The 20,566-nt window shown below is 40.3% G+C and overlaps 1 protein-coding gene across 2 annotated transcripts in view; it reads right to left on the bottom strand.

The window, feature by feature from the left end:
• TMEFF1 (transmembrane protein with EGF like and two follistatin like domains 1) overlaps nt 1-20,566 on the bottom strand; it is an 83,992-nt gene that overhangs the window by 6,651 nt on the left and 56,775 nt on the right. For both annotated transcript variants that reach the window (XM_046023187.1, XM_046023188.1), the window contains exons 7-8: nt 19,845-19,910; nt 6,443-6,566 (exon numbers count right to left, since the gene is read on the bottom strand). In XM_046023187.1, coding sequence (XP_045879143.1) covers nt 6,443-6,566; nt 19,845-19,910 — 190 coding nt within the window. The remainder of the gene's footprint in view (nt 1-6,442; nt 6,567-19,844; nt 19,911-20,566) is intronic.

Below are 20,566 nucleotides of genomic sequence, written 5' to 3' on the forward strand. Positions count from 1 at the left end.
ACACAGAGTTTCTTCTGGAGGTGATGAACTGTTCTAAAACTGACTGTGGTGACTGCAAAACTGAAAAAAAATACTAAATACTAAAAACCACTGGTTTTAAAAAAGAAAAGAAGAAAAAGGAAGAAGAAGAAGAAAGAAGAAGAAGAAGAAGAAGAAGAAGAACAAGAACAAGAAGAAGAAGAAGAAGAAGAAGAACAAGAAGAAGAAGAAGAAGAAGAAGAAGAAGAAGAAGAAGAAGAAGAGGGGCACCTGGGTGGCTCTGTTAGTCAGGCATCTGTCTTCTGTTCACGTCCTGACCCTGAAGTCCTAGGATGGAGCTCCGTGTAGGCTTCCCTACTCAGAAGTAAATCTGCTTCTCCCTCTCTCTCTGTCTCTCCCCCTGCTCATGCACACACACACTCTCTCTCATATAAATAAATAAAATCTTTAAAAAAGAATGAAAAAGAAAATGAAAACAAGAAAGTAGAAAAATCATTAACATAAAACACAATCTCCACAAAATAAAATCAAACCAGTTGTTCAAAACAACCACAGAGACTATTAATAGTAGATTCAAGGGGATTTTATCTCATTGGTCCTGATTTAAAGAGGGAACTTTCTGATATAGAGAACATCAACCTCAATAATATAGCTGTAATAAATTCAAAAATATAATGAAATCTTACAGGATTTTTAAAATAATGCCTTTTGTGGTAGGCTAATGGTGAAAAGTCAAAGCTCAATAAAATAAAAACAGCTCCATGGGGAGCTATAACAGTGTCCTGGATATGAAGTTCTCTGATAGTTTAGCTTAATCCAAAGATTAAAATCAGAATATCAGAAAGAATGTATAAGCCATATATTATTAAGGCAATCCTCTTCAGATACTATTTTCTGCAACTGACTTTTGGGTTATACTCTCCAAATACCTGAAGTAATGACTTCTAGGTTATTACTACTTCTTCCGTTACTGATTAAAGACAGATCCAGGCATTTGGTCCTCTACACCCTCTACTCTTTCATGTCACACACTGTCCATAGTCATCTCATTCACTACCACGCCTCATGGGCTGATTCATCCACTCACCCATTTACTGAACTTCTGACATGTGCCAAGTACTGTAGTGGGTATTTGGGATACATCAGTGAGCAAAATGAATGAAGATTCCTCATCTGGTTAACCTCTAACTGGGGGAGGGAGGGTCAATAAACATTGGTAAGTAAATTAAATGGTATTCTTAGAGGTTGACGAACTACACAAAGAGAGACAGGAGAGTTAGTAAACGGAAATGATGAGTGCCAGTTATAGGCCAAGAAGGGAGGGCTGTAATTTTTTTTTAATATTTTATTTATTTATTTATTTGTCAGAGAGAGAGAAAGAGAGAGAGCACACAAGCAGGCAGAGGCGGAGAGAGAAGCAGGCTCCCTGCTGAGCAAGGAGCCCGATGTGGGACCCGATCCCAGGACCCTGGGATCACGACCTGAGCTAAAGGCAGCAGCTTAAGCCACTGAGCCACCCAGGCGACCCGGAGGGCTGTAATTTTAAACAAGATGGACAGGTTAGGGCGCCTGGGTGGCTCAGTGGGTTAAAACCTCTGCCTTTGGCTCAGGTCATGGTCTCAGGGTCCTGGGATCGAGCCCCGCATTGGGCTCTCTGCTCGGCAGGGAGCCTGCTTCCCCCTCCCCCTCTCTGCCTGCCTCTCTGACTACTTGTGATCTCTGTCAAGTAAATTAAAAAAAAAAAAAAAAGATCGATAGGGTAGTCGTCTTCTTTAAGAAGGTGACATGTGAGCGAAGACATGAAAGGGTTGAGGAAGCCTGCCATGTGGACAACAGGAAGGAGAACACAGAACAGAGCAGATAAAGGAAGAGCCCATGCAAAGATCCTGAGGAGGAAGCATGAGACATGGCATGTCGAAGAATAGCAAGTGTGGGAGTGCCTGGGTGGCTCATTTGTGAAGCATCTGCCTTTGGCTCAGGTCATGATCCCAGGGTCCTGGGATCGAGCCCCACGTTGGGCTCCCTGCTCAGCGGAGAGTCTGCTTTTCCTTTGCCCTCTGCCTGCCCTTGCCCCTCCCTCCCCAAACCCTCACCCTGTTCATGCTCGCTCTCTTCCTCAAATAAATAAATAAAATCTTAAAAAAAGAAAAGAAAAGAAAAGAAAACTAGCAAGTGTGGCTGGCGTGGAGCAGCAAACCGAAGGGAAGAAGGGGACTAAGATGGAGAGGTGAAGGGGCCAGTCGTATAGGGCTTCTGCACTTGGTGACAGGAAGGAACCACTAGGAAGTTTTCAGCAGAGACATAACATGAACTGACCTTTGTTTGAAAGTCTCCACCCAGCTGCTGTGTTGAGAATGAGCTGTAGGATACAATCCGGGAGGCTGTTGCAGTAATGCCAGGAAGAAAAAAATGGTGACCTAGACTAGGAATAGCAGTGGCAATCGCGAGAAGAACTCAAATTCTAGATATATTCTAAACAGAGATAATAGGATTTCTCAACTGACTGGGTACGGAGTATGAGAAAGAGAGAAGTCAAAGATGTATCAGAGGTGTTTTATTGAAGCAAAGGAAAAGGGGGAGTTGACATCAACAGAGATGAAGAAGGTTGCAGGTAGAGCAGGTTTAGGGGAGGGAAGGCAGATCAGGAGATCACCTTAGGTCCTGCTGATATTGATGAGTCAAGACATCCATGCAAAAACGTCAAGGAGGAAGAGCCTATGAGTCTATGAATCTATGAGTCTCAAGTTGAGGAGAGAGGTCTGGGACTTATGTAAAGTAGGAGTCATCAGCCTATGTCATGGAAAGCCTTAAGGCTGGATGGCATCACTAATGAGGAGGACCAGAACTAGACCTCGGTGCATTCCAACACTAAGACAAGTCAGGTGGCAAAGGGGAACCAGCCAAGAAGATACAAAAGAATGGCCACCAGACAGCAGAAAACAGAGAGAGAATGCAATCCCTAGAGCCAAGTGACGAATGCATATCACACAGGAGGGAGCAATCAACCATATCAAATGCTACTGGTTGTTGAAAAGCTTATTCGGGTGGATTCAAGAGAGATGGAAAGTGAGGAGGTGGAGACAGCACAAGCAACTCTTTTAAGTTCTACAAAGAAAAGAAATGGGATGGTCGCTGGTAGGACAGCGAGGGTTTTTTTCCCAAGACAGAAGAAATGAAAATATAAATAGATTTATAATTATACATACAAAAATATATAAATATAAATACATATAAATTACATATTACATATATTACATATTATATACATAAGAATATATGGAACACAGAAAAGGGGGGAGTATTTCTGGGAGGTGAGAGTAGAAAGTCTGTGAGTTCTCTTCATATTGCTTCAGTGTTCTCAGTGAACTCAGAAACAAGATGGTCGGCTAAGGATGAGGGGGGGTACTGACAATCTGAAGAGAAGGACAGAAGGAGAATGAATGGACTGCAGTTCAGAAGGCCAACTTGGCAGCCTGTAGGCCCCGCTTTGAGTATAAATGTCAGGGAGACGCCTTACCCAGGTGGTGTGTTTTTCAACAATGACCATGTAGGCAGTTCAGCTGTATGTGTATACAGCAGGCAGTAAGGCATGAATCAGGATTAGAGTTTTGTCAAGTGAGTATGACAAAGCAAGAGAGGAACTACCATGACCGCCACGGAGTTTAAGATGAATAAGGAGGGGATGAAGATGTGCAAGGGGCGAGGGACACAGGTGACATGATCGATAAACTGGAGGCCTAGAGGCATGGAAGCTAGGCTGGGTAGGAGCTGCGAGGGATATGCTAGGGTAGAATCCTGAACGTATGCCTCCAACCTGCATCTGCCTCCTGAATTCCCAAACCAATATATACCCCGCAGCCTACTAGACACCCTACTAGAACAAGCATAATACACTGAACATCATTTCCCCCCAAAGCTCCTCCCTCTTCCCATTCCCTTTCTCCACTCAATTCTGCCTCAGCCAGAAACCCAGAGGAACTCTTGACTCCTCCTTCCCACAACCTTCCATCAGCTCCCCCACAAACCCAACTGGTCACCAAAACCTAGGGGTTGAATCATCGTATCTTCTCTCTGCAGTTCATCTGCCAAACTCAGTGAAACTCTAACTCCTTTCCTTAGTTCAGGTTCTCACTCCTTACTGACATTCAGTCTCCTGATCCATTTTCCACAAAACCACCAGAGTAGCTTTCGGATCTGATCACAACTTCCTTAACTTAAATCCTTAAGTGGCTTCTTACTACCTTTCAAATAAAGGGCAAGCTCCTGGGGTGGCACAAATGTTCCTGTGTAAGACCTCTCCCTCTTCTCACCATGTCACTCGCCCTCCTCGGGCTGAAATTCCTTGTCCGAAGTCCCAAATCAACTCGTGTGTATCTATCTATGTACAGCAGCATTTTTCATATTATATTTTAACTGCTTTATTATTGGTCTCTTCAATCAAATGGTGGGTTTATTGGAAGCCAAGATCCCTGGGTTCCTGTCATATTTGAATTTGAGACCCAAGGGCCAAGAAGAATTTGCTACAAAGTAAGTAATAAGTAAACAAACAAATTAGTGGTGGGATAATGCTAGAAAATTCTAACCTAACAATAGGACTGTGGCTAACGGTTGTTCATCCCTGCCTGCTTCCTGCTACCCAAACACATCCACCTACTAGTCGAAGCGCACGTAATGTTATGGCCTGATTCTTGCAGACTTTGTAAATGCTGAGACAAAAGATCTACTTGCTTTTTAGGAGTTGCAAGAGTGCAGAAAAGAGATTCTCTGGCATTTAAAAAACATCTCTAGTCTGGAGAAGAAGGAAAAATTGATCACTATTACATGGCATTAAAAAAACAGTTACTAAGTAGCTACTGGGCCAGGCCCTACCCTAGACGCTGGGAAGACAGGGTTAGCAAAACAGAATCCCTAACCAAACAACACTTAAAACCTCCTAACGGCAACTGCTATTTATTAAATGTATACCAAAGACCAGATATTGTGCTAAGCACTTTGCATATATTATCTCACTTAGTTTTAGCAACAATTTAAATTTAGCAACAATTTTAGGAGGTAGGTATTATTATTACAATTTTAGAAATGAGAAAATGAGGCTTAAACATTTAAGTAACTTCTGAAGGGCACAGACAGGAACTGGCCCATCTGGTGGACCTGCTCCCAAAGCCTTTAACAGCTTATACTATTCAATCGTCTCACTGTCAATTACTGGAAAAGTAAATGCTGCAAAGTGACCTGGTATCACTTCACTATCAGGACATCAACCTCTCTCATCCTTTACTTTTAGGTATCCTGAAAGATGCCCTATCCTAAGAGAACACCACGATCTGAACTTCTATCAAGATACGCATGCCATGTGGGATGGATATGAAGACTCCCCCGAATGATTTTGTTTTAAAATTGGCCTGCTCCCCTCTGTACAGCTGTGTTTCCTTAACATTCAAGAAAGGGGAGGTGGGAGCAGAGCGATAGCTCCATTGAAGTCAAGGGGCACTTTCGATCAAGAAAAAGTCAAAAGCTTAATAAAGAATTGTTTAACCATTAACAGTGTATAGTATTTTTGTTTTATTTTTTAAGCAGGAGGAGAAGAGGAAGTCGAAAAAGCCAGGAGAAGGAAACTAAGGGTAGAGGGACCAGGAGACCTGATTTCAAACAGCTTTCTTTCACTTTCTGGAGAGAAAGATCCACTGGCTTCCAGGTTGACAGAACAAAAGAAAAGTATAGTATTTTTCCATGTTTTGATGTTTCGACTAAGAAAGAGAAAAAAGGATTCTGGCCCAACTGCAGGAGGCAGGAGTGAGCAGAATGACAGCAATCTCCCCTTGTCTGTGGAAACATCAGCCAGCTAAGGAGACCGACAGGAGGTAGAGGATCAGCTCGCAGCAGCAGCAAGAAGGGCTACCAGCAAACAGACACAGAACAGCAAAAAGCATTACGATCATTAGGCTGAGAGTCAGGAAATCTGAGATCTAGTTTTGCTGCTGCTGACCTTGAACAAGTCACAGAACCTCTCTGGCATCAGACAGTTGAAGATTTACACCTTTCCCATTTCCACTTCTCTCCTCACACCTGGTTCCACATCCCCATTCCTTTATTTTTAGAAATCTATTTTAGTGTTATGTTTTATTTGAGTTACATGTTCTCTGTTCTTAACACATTCTTTAGTCCCTAAATCACCTTGTGACAGATTGCCTGAACCAAAATAGTGCTGGAATATGGCATATTTTTATATGAAAAAATGTATTAAAAATGTTAAGTCCACAATCTTAAAACCCTAATATGACATCTGGTTTTGATTTTGCATACTATATCAGTGCTTTCCAAATGATGCCACTCATTTATTTTTTGACTCAAGTGTAAATAAATGTTACTCTTTGGTAATATTTAATCTGTATTTCATTGCTTTCTACAGAACAGTGACTGAAGGAAAAAATTCCTCACCTCCGACCTGGAAGTGTTCACCTACCTACAAGAAGCCTTCTGAGTCGAATAGATGAATTCACACTTCCCATGGATGCAGTAACCATTGAGGTTTTCAGGGCAGGGCATGTGGTTTCCAATATACACATCTTCTCTTTGATCACTAGCGTCTTAAAAGAACATAAACCAGGTCAATAAACAGTGAAAAGCAAACTGAAAAATAGGGACTTTTCAAAGGTTCTGACAACAAATAAATTTGCAGGGTAATTTGGAAAAGAAAATTATCAGATTGGGGACTGAGTAAGAATCGAGGTCTCATTCTGACATAAACATAGCAGTCTGTTTAGAGTCAAAGTTTTTAAAAATAGTTGTAGGATATGACCACCCTGAGCTACTATTGTTTACAAACAATCTGCCCCCCCCCACAAAACATAAACATCTTGGCTAAAGAAATAAATGTTACCTCTACAAGAAAGCTCATCTCTATGACCAAGAGACAGTATATTACAGCACTGGCCTTTGGAGACTTAACTCTAATTCACCTGGGGACTATGAAATTGAAGCCAAAAAGAATGGAATGGCAGAGAGGAAGTTATGGGATGCTGAAATTTTAGGGTGAAAGGTTTATTTTTGGAATAAAAACTATTAAGCATATTGATTTTTTTTCTTTCAAATGAAAATATATTTGCTGTTTTTTAAATCTGGTTTTTCTTAGTATATGTTATTGTATAAAAAAGTGAAATGACACAAAGAACAAATAGAATTTTAAATCACCTGAAACCCAAAGAGAACCATTATAACCATGCTGATACACATCTGTTCAGACTTAGGTACACTGATTGGAAGTGAACTGAGTTGAATGAAGAAAATGGGAGTATGGTAAGTAATTTCAACATCAGAAATGGGAAGAGAGGGTGCCTGGGTGGATCAGTTGGTTGAGCATCTGACTCTCGATTTTGGCTCAGTTCATGATCTCAGGGTCCTGACAGTGAGCCCTGTGTAGGGCTCTGGGCTGGCGGTGGAGACTGCTTAGGATTCTCTTTCTCCCTTTCCCTCCGCCCCTCCCTCCCACCTCCTCTTCCCTCTTTAAAAGAAAGAAAGAAAGAAAAGAGGAAGAGAATCAGGAAAGAAAGATAAAAGAAGCAGGAAAGATGGAAGCATGAGGACCCAGACCTCAAAATTAATTTCATGCATTCATTCTCTCTTATCCCTCTCTTTCCCCCCAAACCCTCTGTCTCTGTCTCTCATGTACTTGCATAAGCACATATTCATCCACATACCCACACATTCTGCAATGGATTTTTAAACTTTTTCAGGGGATGGGGGAGGGCATATTCATTAATACATTCATCCTCAGCTCTATGGACTCAAGAGTCCCCAACGTTTATAGGCCTGCCTTTATGTAGGAAAAATCCCCAGGTTCCTGTCAGTTTCTCACAGTTCTAGCTTAAATTCTGTGCATTATTAGCTGTGTGACCTTGAGGATACCACCCTAAGACTGAGATTTCATAACTGTAAAGTCAGGATCATAACAGAACCTGTACTTCCCATAGTTTTGAGAGGATTACAGGGAGATCAGGTCATCCCTGATAAGACCAAACTGATGTCATTTTAACCTCAAAATTTATGTATTTACATTGTACTAATTTAAGGCTATAAAGAAAACTGAACCAGAAGTCAAGAAATTCAACATGTAAATTCTCAGTTTTGAGGTACCTCTGCTCTTTGTGACCACAGTCAAATCACATTGTCTAAGGCAGCTGAGTAAGATCAGCATTGTCTGACATAATATAAGACATGCGTAATTTTTTAATTTTCTAGTAGTCGTATTTTTTAAAAGTAAAAAGAAATAGGTAAACTGATTTTAATCACATATTTAATCTAATACATCAAATAAGTATCATTTCAATATATAATCAATATAAAAAATTGTGATTTCTTTTACACACATTGTCTTAAATAAGTCTTTAAAATCCGGTGAGCTCTTGGGCGCCTGGGTGGCTCAGTGGGTTAAGCCGCTGCCTTCGGCTCAGGTCATGATCTCGGGGTTCTGGGATCGAGTCCCGCATCGGGCTCTCTGCTCAGCAGGAAACCTGCTTCCCTCTCTCTCTCTACCTGCCTCTCTATCTACTTGTGATCTCTCTCTGTCAAATAAATAAATAAAATCTTAAAAAAAAATAAAATTAAAAAAAAAAATCCGGTGAGCTCTTAACACAGCACATCTCAATTCCAACTAGCCATGTTTCAAGTACTCAATATCTACCATGTAAGACAGCACAGTATAGATGATTATTCATTTATCATTTATTAATTACCTTCCATATTCTAGACACTGCTAGGTGCTGGGGACAGAAAAATATCCTATCCTAAAAGGGCTCATAAAGTCCCCTCCAGCTCCCAAACTATAATTCTGCCACAGCAGAAGAAATCACACCCTACTGCAGGGCAGCTATCATCCTAAGCTCCCACTTCTCTACTATAATACTCATGGTATTGTCTTAGAACCGTTTGGGTTTTTAAATTCAGCGTGTACCATGAGACTGTGAGCTCCTTAAGAATCTAGACATTTGGGGCACCTGGGTGGCTCAGTGGATTAAGCCACTGCCTTCGGCTCAGGTCATGATCTCAGGTCAGGGTCCTGGGATCGAGCCCCGCATTGGGCTCTCTGCTCCGCAGGGAGCCTGCTTCCTCCTCTCTCTCTGTCTGCCTCTCTGCCTACTTGTGATCTCTCTCTCTCTGTCAAATAAATAAATAAAATCTTTAAAAAAAGAATCTAGACATTTTTGGGGCGCCTGGGTGGCTCAGTGGATTAAGCCGCTGCCTTCAGCTCGGGTCATGATCTCAGGGTCCTGAGATTGAGCCCCGTATCAGGCTCTCTGCTCCACAGGGAGCCTGCTTCTTCCTCTCTCCCTGCCTGCCTCTCTGCCTGCTTGTGATCTCTCTCTCTCTCTGTCAAATAAATAAATAAAATCTTAAAAAAAAAAAGAATCTAGACATTTTTATTATTCATTTCTGTATAATCCTAACACTTAGAACATAGTGCTTTTCTTGCTATGGTTTCAAATTAAAAGTGCTCTTCTACATTTGCAATCAACCCATAAGTGACTTGAGGAACGCAACGGTCTCCCATAGCACTCATCATCCTGCAACTTCTCGGAACATGATATTTTCATGGTGTATTACACCACAAAGTACATAATAACGAGACTACAGAGACTGAGGTTATGCACCAACCTATAATAATAAGATCTTATAGTCCGTATAATAATGGTACTGTATAGGTCTATAGAGGCTGTGGTAATGTACTAATCGACCATAAGAAAGTCCTATAAACAGCAGGAGATTTCAAGAATGATGCAGAACTGAAGGCTATCAGAGAATCCAGCTACATCACAGCAATAAGAGAAAGTTAACTAAATCAAAAACAGGGTTTTGAAAAATGAGTAAACAAAGTACAGCACCAGTAGCATTTACTGAATGAATTAATGAAGGAATGTGCTATCAGGCTCTAGGCAAAGCAAAGCCACCTAAAAACATGGACATGTGCGAACACGGATAGCTCAGTTGGTAAAAACATGGACATGTCCAGTAGACTGAAGTCTGTGGTTGTCACAGAATTCAAATAAAGCATTCTGGGGGCGCCTGGGTGGCTCAGTGGGTTAAGCCTCTGCCTTCGGCTCAGGTCATGATCTCAGGGTCCCAGGATGGAGCCCCGCATCAGGCTCTCTGCTCAGCAGGGAGCCTGTCCCCCCCTCCCGCCACCTTGCCGATTGCTCTGCCTACTTGTGATCTCTCTCTGTCAAATAAATAAATAAAATCTTCAAAAAAAAGAAAAAAGCAAAAAAGAAGGCTTAAAAAAAATTAAGCATTCTGCTCAATGCTGGCTCTAGTCATTCCATTATTCTTACATACAATTTTTATGCACAACCATACGCTCAGCTAAGCTACAGAAGATAATAAAGAAAAAGTATACATGGTCCCTGACTCTAAGAAGCTTATAATCAACTCAGGGAATCAACATCCACACACAAAAAAACTGAAAAACACAACAAAAGAGTTCCCACAAGAGAGTCAACAATTAAATGTAAAAGAAGGTTGTATAATAGGGGGTGCTATGGGAAGTTCAAGCTTAAAGGAGAACTCATTTTAAGTAATATCACTCAGGGAAGGATTCACAGAAAGGGCAGGACTTAAGTTAGCTCTCAAAGCATATACAAATTTATTCAGATAGAAGAGTAGAATCCAAAAGGAAGCTAGTGGAACCAAAAGGAAGAAGAAGAGTGGAAACCAAAAAGAATGCACACAGCATTCTCAATAAGAACAAGAAACAGGGGGCACCTGGGTGGCTCAGTGGGTTAAAGCCTCTGCCTTTCGCTCAAGTCATGATCCCAGGGTCCTGGGATCGAGCCCCGCATCGGGCTCTCTGCTGGGCGGGGAGCCTGCTTCCTCCTCTCTCTCTCTCTCTCACTCTGCCTGCCTCTCTCCCTACTTGTGATCTCTATCTGTCAAATAAATAAATAAAATCTTTAAAAAAAAAAAAAAAAGAACAAGAAACAGATGAACCTGAGCAAGAGCTGGATATTCAAATTGGGAAAGGGTGTAAGTCAAAACTGGAAAAATGAACTGAAATCGGATTATGGAAAAACAGGAACTCCAGGTGAGTGATATTTTCTGATTGATTGATTGATTGATTTGAGTAGGGGTAGAAAAAGGAGAGAATCTCACGCAGACTCCCCACTAAGCATGGAGTCAGACACAGAGCTTGATCTCACAATCCTGAGATCATGACCTGACCTGAAGCCAAGAGTCAGATGCTCAACCAACCAGGTCGCCCAAGTGCCCCCCAAAATGTTTTCTTAATCATATGGATAAGGAAGACACTGAAGGCCTCCTAGCTGGACAGTAACCCAATGAAAGCCATGTTTTACATAATTGAGAGTGGTTGCCAAGACCTGGTGGTTAGGGGGAATAGAGAGTAACTGCTAATGGGTGTGAGGTTTCTTTTGGGGGCAATGAAAATGGCCTAAAATTTGATTCTGATATGATGCTTGTACAATCCTAAATATACTTTAAAAAAAAATTAAAATCAGGGTGCCTGGCTAACCTAGCCAGTAGAGCGTGCAACTCTTGGTCTCAGGGCAATGAGTTCCAACCCAATGTTTGGTGTAGAGATTACTTTTAAAATTTTTAATTTTTTTAAAGATTTTATTTATTGGACAGAGAGAGAGAGAGTGAGACAACAAAAGCAGGGGGAATGCCAGAGGACCCAAGACGCTGAGATCATAACTTGAGCCAAAGGCAGATAGTTAACTGACTAAGCCACCCAGGTGCCTCTTTTTTTACTTTAAAAAAATTGAATTGCACACTTTAAACAGGTGAACTTGATAGTATGTAAATTGTGTCTCAAAAAACTGTTAAAAAATTTAACTGGGTAACAGCATGCAAGATAAAGAGGTAAGGGAACTAGGAAGACCAGGTGACCAATTAGAAAGTTGCTACATAACCCAAACTTATGGCAACGAAAAGCTAAGCTAGAGCTTAGCATTGGGAATAAATATTAGAGAAAAAAATAAATACAGCTTGAAGATGTTTTGAAATGAGCTTTCCAAAACTCAAAGCTAGAAGGGCGTTTGAGGGCCATCTGGTCTGATGAAGGAATCCCTTTAGCTACAGCCCAGAAATCCTGTTTCTAATTTACCACTTCCAAAGATGAAGAACTCAACACAATTAATTCCAATATTGTCAAATGCTCCTTATGTTGAATGAAATCTCTCCTTATCTATTGATTTTCCTGTATCTGTATACCCCATAAATCCCATCCAACAATTTTTTTTCTGAAGGTCAAACTTCCCCATTCCCATTCTTTAGATACTTTACAACAACCATTTTTACAAATATTGCCCAGCACTAACCCCTTCAATGTACTTTAGGCATTTAGCAAACAGAACTATCCTTTGAAGATACTTTTAATACAGAATTATACAAAATGACTCTCCTCCAAAGAAAATATGCATGAATTCAAAGAAAATATGGTCAATAAACACACAAAAGATACTCAACATCACTAATCATTAGGCAAATGCAAATCAAAACCATAACAGCACCACACACCCATGAGGATGACTATCCCAAAACAAAACAAAACAAAACAAAATATTTAAGTGTTGGCAAGCATGCAAAGAAATTAGAACTTCTGAGCACTGCTGATGAAAATGTATGATATAGCCACTATGGAAAACAGTACAGTGGTTCCTCAAAAAATTAAAAATATAATTATCATATGATCCAGCAATTCCATTTGTAGGGATATATGCAAAAGAACTGAAAGTAGAGTCTCAAAGAGATAGCTGTATACTCATATTCACAGCAACATTCATAACGGCTAAGAGGTGGAAGCCAACACAAGTGTCCATCAATGAATGAATGGATAAACAAGATGCAGTACATACATACGATGCAACATTATTTAACCTCAAAAAAAGACATTCTGACTTTCTTTTTTAAGATTTTATTTATTTATTTATTTATTTATTTATTTATTTATTTATTTATTTGAAGGAGGGGAGCACAAATTGGGGAAACAGCAGGCAGAGTGAGAGGGAGAAGCAGGTTCCCTGCTGAGCAGAGAGCCTTGACATGGGGCTTGATCCCAGGATGCCCGGATGGTAACCTGAGCCAAAGGCGGACGCTTAACAACTGAGCCACCAACATCCCCTGGACATTCCGACTTATGCCACGATACAGATTAACCTCCAGGACATTATGTTCACTGAAATAAGCCAGTCACAAAAAGACAAACACTTAGGATTCCACTGGGAGGAGGTACTTAGAGTAGCCAAAATTATAGAAACAAGAAGAATGATAATTACAGGGTTGAGAGGAAGGGTAAGTGGGAAGCTACTGTTCATTGGGTAGAGCTCCCATTTTACAAGATGAAAGAGTTTTAGGAGCCCCTGGATGGCTCAGTCATATAAGCAAGCATCTGACTCTTGCTTTGTGCTCAGGTCGTGATCTCAGGGTAATGGGATCGAGCTCCATATGCAGCTCCACACTCAGCAGTAAGTCTGCTGACATTCTTTCTCTCCCTCTGCCTCTGCTCCTCTCTCCATGTGCATGTATTTTCTCTCTCTCACCTGAATGAATAAATCTTTAATTTAAAAAAAAAAAAAGATGAAAGAGCTCTAGAAATGAATGGTCGTGGCTGCACAACATCATGAATGCATTTAATATTACTGAGATGTACACTTCAAATGGTTAAAATGGCAAATTTTGTTATATACATTTCACCAAAAAAAAAAAAAAATTGAAAAAAAAATGACTCTAAACATGAGCCTAATGACAGGAGGTTCCGTAGAAAAATGTAGTAAAGCTGAGTTCAAATTTAGACCTCTAGGGGCATCTGGGTGGCTCTGTGGATTAAGCCTCTGCTTTTGGCTCAGGTCAAGGTCTCAGGTCCTGAAATCCAGCCCCATATCGGCTCTTTGCTCAGCAGAGAGCCTATTTGCCCCTCTGTCTCTCTGCCTCTCTGCCTACTTGTGATCTCTCTCTCTGTCAAATAAATAAATAAAATCTTTAAAAAAAAATTTTAGACCTCTGACTAGAGTCATCCAAAGTATTTACTAAGCACCTATTATGTTGCAGGCAATACATATGAATATATGAAACTAGAGTTTAAGATTAAGCTCTAAATCAAGGCTAGAGAACAAAGGTTCACCAAGGTGACAGCCGAAAGTACATTAAAGTTCTGAAGAAAAGTAAGGGAAAAAAGCAAGCAAGAGGGCAGAAGAGAATTCTGGAATAGCTGTGATACAAGAAAAAGAGCACCAGGGCTTAGAGTCAGAAAAGCCTGCATTCTAGTCCTTGCTCTGCTATTCTACATGAGCCACAAATTTGCAGTTTTAGCTTCTTCATCTGCAAAAGGAGGATAACATGGTTGTAATGAGGATCAAATAATAACACAAACATGTGAAAGCAGCTGACACACGGAAGGGCACACGAGCAATAACGACTAAATGGATGAATAGCCATGAACCACATTAACCATGACCTAGATATAGTTTGATTCACCGATGGTGAGACTTTTGACCACAGCCCAGTACCAACAATGAAAACAGAAAACAAAAGTATCAACAGTCACCACAGTAACATCAAGTGATATATCCAGTGAAAGTGGGTATATATATCCAAGTGAAAAATCCAGTGATATAGCATTTCATAATCAGAGTAATCCTAGGCAGTAGATATTAGCATCCCCGCTATATAGATATGATCACTGAGGTTCGGCGAAAGCAGGCCAAACAGCCTTTACGTGGAGACCGAGTCTGATTCCAAAGAGCAAGCTCTGAACCATCCACCACACTACCCTGGAAGATGTGTAGGAAATGGACAAAAGCAAAACGTCCAAGCACCTGCTCTCTGGGCCACGTAAATTAGATTAACTTCAAAAAGGAAAAGGAAAAAGGCTTTAAGACATCAGGAAGCACAGTTTCAGAAACCACAGCAGCAATATAGTCTCACACAGCAAGAACTGGACACAGAATGGTCTTTTCCAAACAATGCCCTCAGGCAAGTGGTGACAGGCTCCGTGAACAGCTGCAAGTGTTCGTCTCTGAACAATGTCTGTGTGTGTGAGATATAAAGAGAACACTCGGTCACCCAGTGGGTCCTTCCACCCACAGAGGCATTCAGAAACAAACCTACCACCAGCGGCAGTGTTTTCAAATACAAAGGAGAGTATGGTTCTAAGCAATGATATTATAAGAAAACCCAGCACCAGATGGCCTATCTGCAAAGGCGTGTCCCACTGGAGGGCTGTCCTGGTCCATCAATGCACAACCCAAATAAAGCACAAGGAGTTGCTATTAACAACCAAGACACACACCTGCTAGGTCATTTGCTGAGGCCACAACAACCACATCAACACTGTACCAGGAACTCTTGGGGTCATTTCTACAGATCCCTACAGTTAAAACATTTAATATATTCTTTCTTGTTTCCCCTATACTACCCTTTACCCCAAGCCTCGTCACGAACATATCCCTCCATGCCTTGTTCCCTAACCCCAGTCTCCTCAGACCCCATCAAAGGTATAAAGGTAGGTATAAAAGCCTACCTACCCTCCAAAACCTCCCAACTCATTCCTAAATCCCTCTATTTTCCACACAAACCCTAACTTCTCCTTTCCTAGCCTTTCTACACAGCCCAGTGAAACACATTCTCTGCTGTGAATAAACTCATCCACCTCTTCAACCATCCCCTTAGGAAGTACTCCTTTCATTTCCCTCATAGACCAAGATCACATTACTTCCTACATCCCTCTTCCTTCCACTTTCCCCTGTCACCTCCAGATCATATTCCACTTTCCTCTCCCAATGAGCTTCATCTCTTAGGGGTCTGCACCATACACCCAGGTGGCCTTCTAAAAGTCCTCCCCATGACTCTCTTCCACGCTCCGCAGCACACACTCTCAGATTTCCCGCAAGATTTTAGCACCTGGCCAGTCTTACCATTCAACGAAGGGACTTTATCAAGACCATTTTTAAAAGGGCACATCAAAAGAGCTGTATTAAAATGTACAAACGGGAGTCACCAAGAAATGGGAAAAATAATACCAATACCTCAGTATCTCTGGTGTCCCTGGTCAGCAGGAGGACAGAGACTATTGAGAAGATGAGGCCAAAGATGGGACGAGGGCTGGGGTGAAGTGAACCTCAGGAATGAAGCAAGAGAGTCTTGGAAGTAAAAACGGTGTTACAGTTAGGTGTTAGGCTGTAGGAAAATATCCTTTGGATAAAAGTGGTCATGTCGAAATGTCACATGCAACAAAGGAACTTCTTGGGCAGACGGGAATGTTAGAGACTCCAATAAAATTCATGGGGTGTATGCATTTTTCAAAACTGATACCTTAACATTCATGTAGCTCCCTGAATGGAAATTAGACCTCAAAAAACAAAACAAAACAAAACCCTGTAAAATAAGAATAATAATCAAGTGGGTAGTGGTATACAGACAAAATAAGAATGACAGAATGCTGGAAACTGCTGAAGGTAGGTATTGGGTAACTTAGGGTTCATTATACTAATTCTGTTTATATATGTGTGAAATTTTCTACAATCAAGTTTTTAAAATGTCACATACCCATCTCCCACATCCCTCATGTTCAACCATCATACCCTGCATGGCTTCAACATCTACAACATGGCTTCAACATCTACAACATATCTTCCAACACTGCAGTTTCAGTATTTACCAGAGATTTCCCAATAGCCAATTCAACCACCATGCTGGACAGTCAAATGTTCCATTTCATGAGCACTATTCTCCAAGAGCTCAACTTTAAAAAATCTTCCATACTAAGCACTATCTTCCAATTTGTCCAGCTTCGTGCTGGTGCTGTGTTGCTGCTTTTCACTTGGCAGCCTCCATCCCTAGACGCCTGCCTGCCCACCTAGTCTTGGTTGTGTACTGAGGACACAAAAATGTAATAGAGGCCACCTACAAATGCTTGTGAGGACAAAAAATAGAAGCAAATGGGGCGGGGGGATACAAAATAGTTACCTTTTGACCTCTACTACCCACTACTACAACATTTCTCAACTCTTTCACATTTGGATTTCATATTTATAACTCTAGAGAAACTCCTTCTTTTGAGATAACCAATGATTCCCTTGTCTTCAGATTCAATGCTTGTCCTCTGATACCTTTATGTGACCTCTCCATTTTGGCTTCTGTGCCACTGCAGACTTCTAGGTTTTCTCTGGAACCTGTTTCTGCTTCATCCTAAGCCTCCTCTCCTTTGTAGTAACTGTACCGTCTAACAGAACTTTCTGCAACTCTTTATATGTTCTATGTCTGTGTTTTCTACTACAGTAGCCAGTGGCCACATGTGGCTATTTAAATTTAAATTAATTGAAATGAAATGAAAGGTTTGGTTTCTCAGTCATCCTAGCCCTATCTCAAGAGTGCAAGAGTCTAAACAATGAAGCTCTATTATCTCTTACTCATCCTCAGGACTTCACTTGTCTATCACCTCAATCTCCGAAGATTGCAAACTTATGCTAAATGAAGCCATCTGGAGAGTTCCACAAGCAACTCGAACTCTAAAATTACTCACCTCCACCATCAACTTCTCCCTTACCTTACCTCAAACACATTTCCCCTCCCAACATCCTTAGTTTTATAAATAGAATACATCATCCAAGTCATCTGAACTCTCTATCCCTCTAATCTAAGCCAAAGTCTATTCCCTTTGAATCGACCTAACAGATCTCCCGCCTCCAGTCCAATATATACAATAATAAGCACCATGTTCCTGCCAGGTACCATTCATTCAACTGGTTAACTTTGCAGCCTTATCTTTTTCAAAGCTATTAGTGATTCTCCACTGCCTACAAATGAAGTTTAAATTTCCTAGGACAACATAGCTTTTAAGACACCTCTTCCGTTAGTTCTTCAGATCCTCACTATTTCCCACCAAACAGTAATCTCCTTTTCTGAATTCCCATTGCACTTTTAACCACATTTATAACAATAACAAATTTTGACTTTGTTAGAGGGTTATATTCATTTCTTACTATACCAAAGGCTCCTTAAAGATGGATGTCATGTATTTGATATCTTTCTACCCACTAACAGGGTCTGATGAAACGACGACTATAAAGTAGACACATAATAAATTAGATCTACTGATTATGATAATTTCATTTGAGTTATAGGTCAATTCTTATGTACAAAGAATTTTCAGTATCTCAAAAGTGGCCTAGCCACTTTCATTCACCTCATTCACCTCATTCAGAGGGACTGAATTATCCCTCTAGTTTTATCAAAGGCAGACAAGTATTTAGGGCATACACAATTCCCCAAATTACCTTAAATATGAGTTTCTACTTACTGAAAAATAGCCTTCATATTCTGGTCATGTACTAACAGTATAGAGAATAAAACTAGAGCTGATGTATTATGTCTTCTATGGGAATACAGGAGATTTTCTATTTTAAAAATAGCACTTGTATCAACATAGGAAACTGATACTTCAGGAGCTCATGGAATATAAATGATTCAGGTGTGATAGGATTCCAGTGAAGAAAATAACAAATTCTTCAATGATAATAACAGTTATTATTTATTAAGCACCTAAGAGTATGTCCAATACTGTTCTAAGCACTTGACATGTATTATTTAATTTTTTAAAGATTAATTATTTATTTGGGGGGGGAATAAGCATGCAAGTAGGGGCAGGGGCAAAGGGAGAATGAGAGAATCTTCAAGCAGACTCCCCACTGAGCACGGGGCCCAACTTGGTGCTTGATCTTACCACCCATAAGATCATGACCCGAGGCTAAACCAAGAGTCGGACATTTAACTGACTGAGCTCCTAGGAGCCCCTATATTATTTAATTTTTATAAAACTATGACATAGGTACTATTATTATTCTCATTTTACGTATTTTTTTTAGAAATTAGGCATAAAAGGTAGATCACACATCTAAAACCAATTCTCCATTAGTATAACCTAACAAATGGGTAGAAGATGCATGTGTGAAACAGCAATCATATTTAAGTCTCAAACTAGAAGTCCCATGATCTAGACCTGCTTCAGTTCGCTAGAGAGAGCCTCATAAAGCCTCAATGTTCCCCTTGGTCCTTAGGCCTCAGAGTAGTTTAAGAATTATATTAAATCACTGGATTTAATATAATTAAAATTAAAGCACTGGAGTTAATGTCAAGATACCTGGAATCCAATCCCTGCTGCTCTGTTACTACATATAAAACTGTTTACCAAAAAATCCTACAGTTTTTTGAGTTTCATACATTCTTTTGACAAGTATGGAGCACCTAAGTATGTGCCAAACATTCTGCCAAGAGTGAACATGACAGATGCAGACACAGTCTCCTGTCCTCACAAAACTCAGAGCTATAGGGGGATACAGATGAGTAAAAAAGACAATTATAATTAAAGTAGGTTAAGTGTTTGCATAGGAGAGTATATAGAGACGCACCTAATCTAGACTTAGGGTCAAGGATTACTTCCCAAAGGGAAATGACTAAGGGAAAAGCTAAGACTGAAAGGATGAATATTAGTTAGAGAAAAGTTCCAGGCAGAGGGAACAGGGATCAAAGACCTGTGCACAGAGGGCAAGCATTAATAGTATATTCTAAAGTAGTAAAGAGGATTTAAAAAGCAAAGATGAGGGATCTTTCAGTGTAATTTCTTACATGTGAATCTGCAATATCTCAATAAAAATTTTAATTAAAGAAAGCATATATAAGAGTACTCTGTAAATTGAGAATAAGCAGCTTAGCCTTTTATTATTAATAATATATTCTATAATGTACTGCTACAGAGAGCAAAGCTGGAATGATCATTATAATGGAAATAGAACTACGAAGGACAGCTAGTGACCGTATTTCAAGAGTTGGCCAAAATCTGGAAAATCACGATTCAGTACCTTTCACATCTGGTCGATACGGTAGTCCATCATCTTTTTTTCCCAACAAACTAGTGTCATCTGTGTCTATAAAAGAAAAGTTTTCAGATTAAGACACACAGGATGTTTAAGTCATACCATGAAGCTCCCAAATATTCCAAATGCTCCAGTCCTTCCCAACTCTGTCCACTTATCTTGCTCACATTTCCCAGGATTCTCTGCATCTATTGTGCCAATTGTACCTCAGGCCTCAAGGCACCCCAAATATATACACGTCCTGCCAGATGAACAACCTAATTTCATTTAGATTTCAGCTCAAATGTCATCTCCTTTTAAAGTCTTCCTATGCAAGCTAAAATAACAGAGACCCTAAAAGGAAAGGATTAGCCCTCTCTCCAAGGGACAATGATCTCAAGATTTACCCCTCCTACCACTGTTTCCCAGGAAACATATCAGATTAAGATAAAGGTGGAATCTCAGCTATGTTATCAGACAAAACTTAGATAGAAATGACCCCAGACTGGTGAACTGTATTTGGACTGGGAACACTGTAACTGAACCAAAAATGCATGTTGGAAGCACAAGCTTCAGCATCCCACTACATAGTGAGAAAGGAAAGGGAAGGTGTAATTAGGTATGAATGGAAGTATTATCAAAAGGACCAAGATAAAAGTTAAGGACCAACTACTCCAAAGGATTCTAAATAGGCATGAATTTCAATTAACAAAATTCTCAAGCTTGAC

This window comes from Meles meles, chromosome 11 (assembly GCF_922984935.1).
Source record: "Meles meles chromosome 11, mMelMel3.1 paternal haplotype, whole genome shotgun sequence".
In the NCBI taxonomy this organism is placed as follows: domain Eukaryota; kingdom Metazoa; phylum Chordata; class Mammalia; order Carnivora; family Mustelidae; genus Meles; species Meles meles.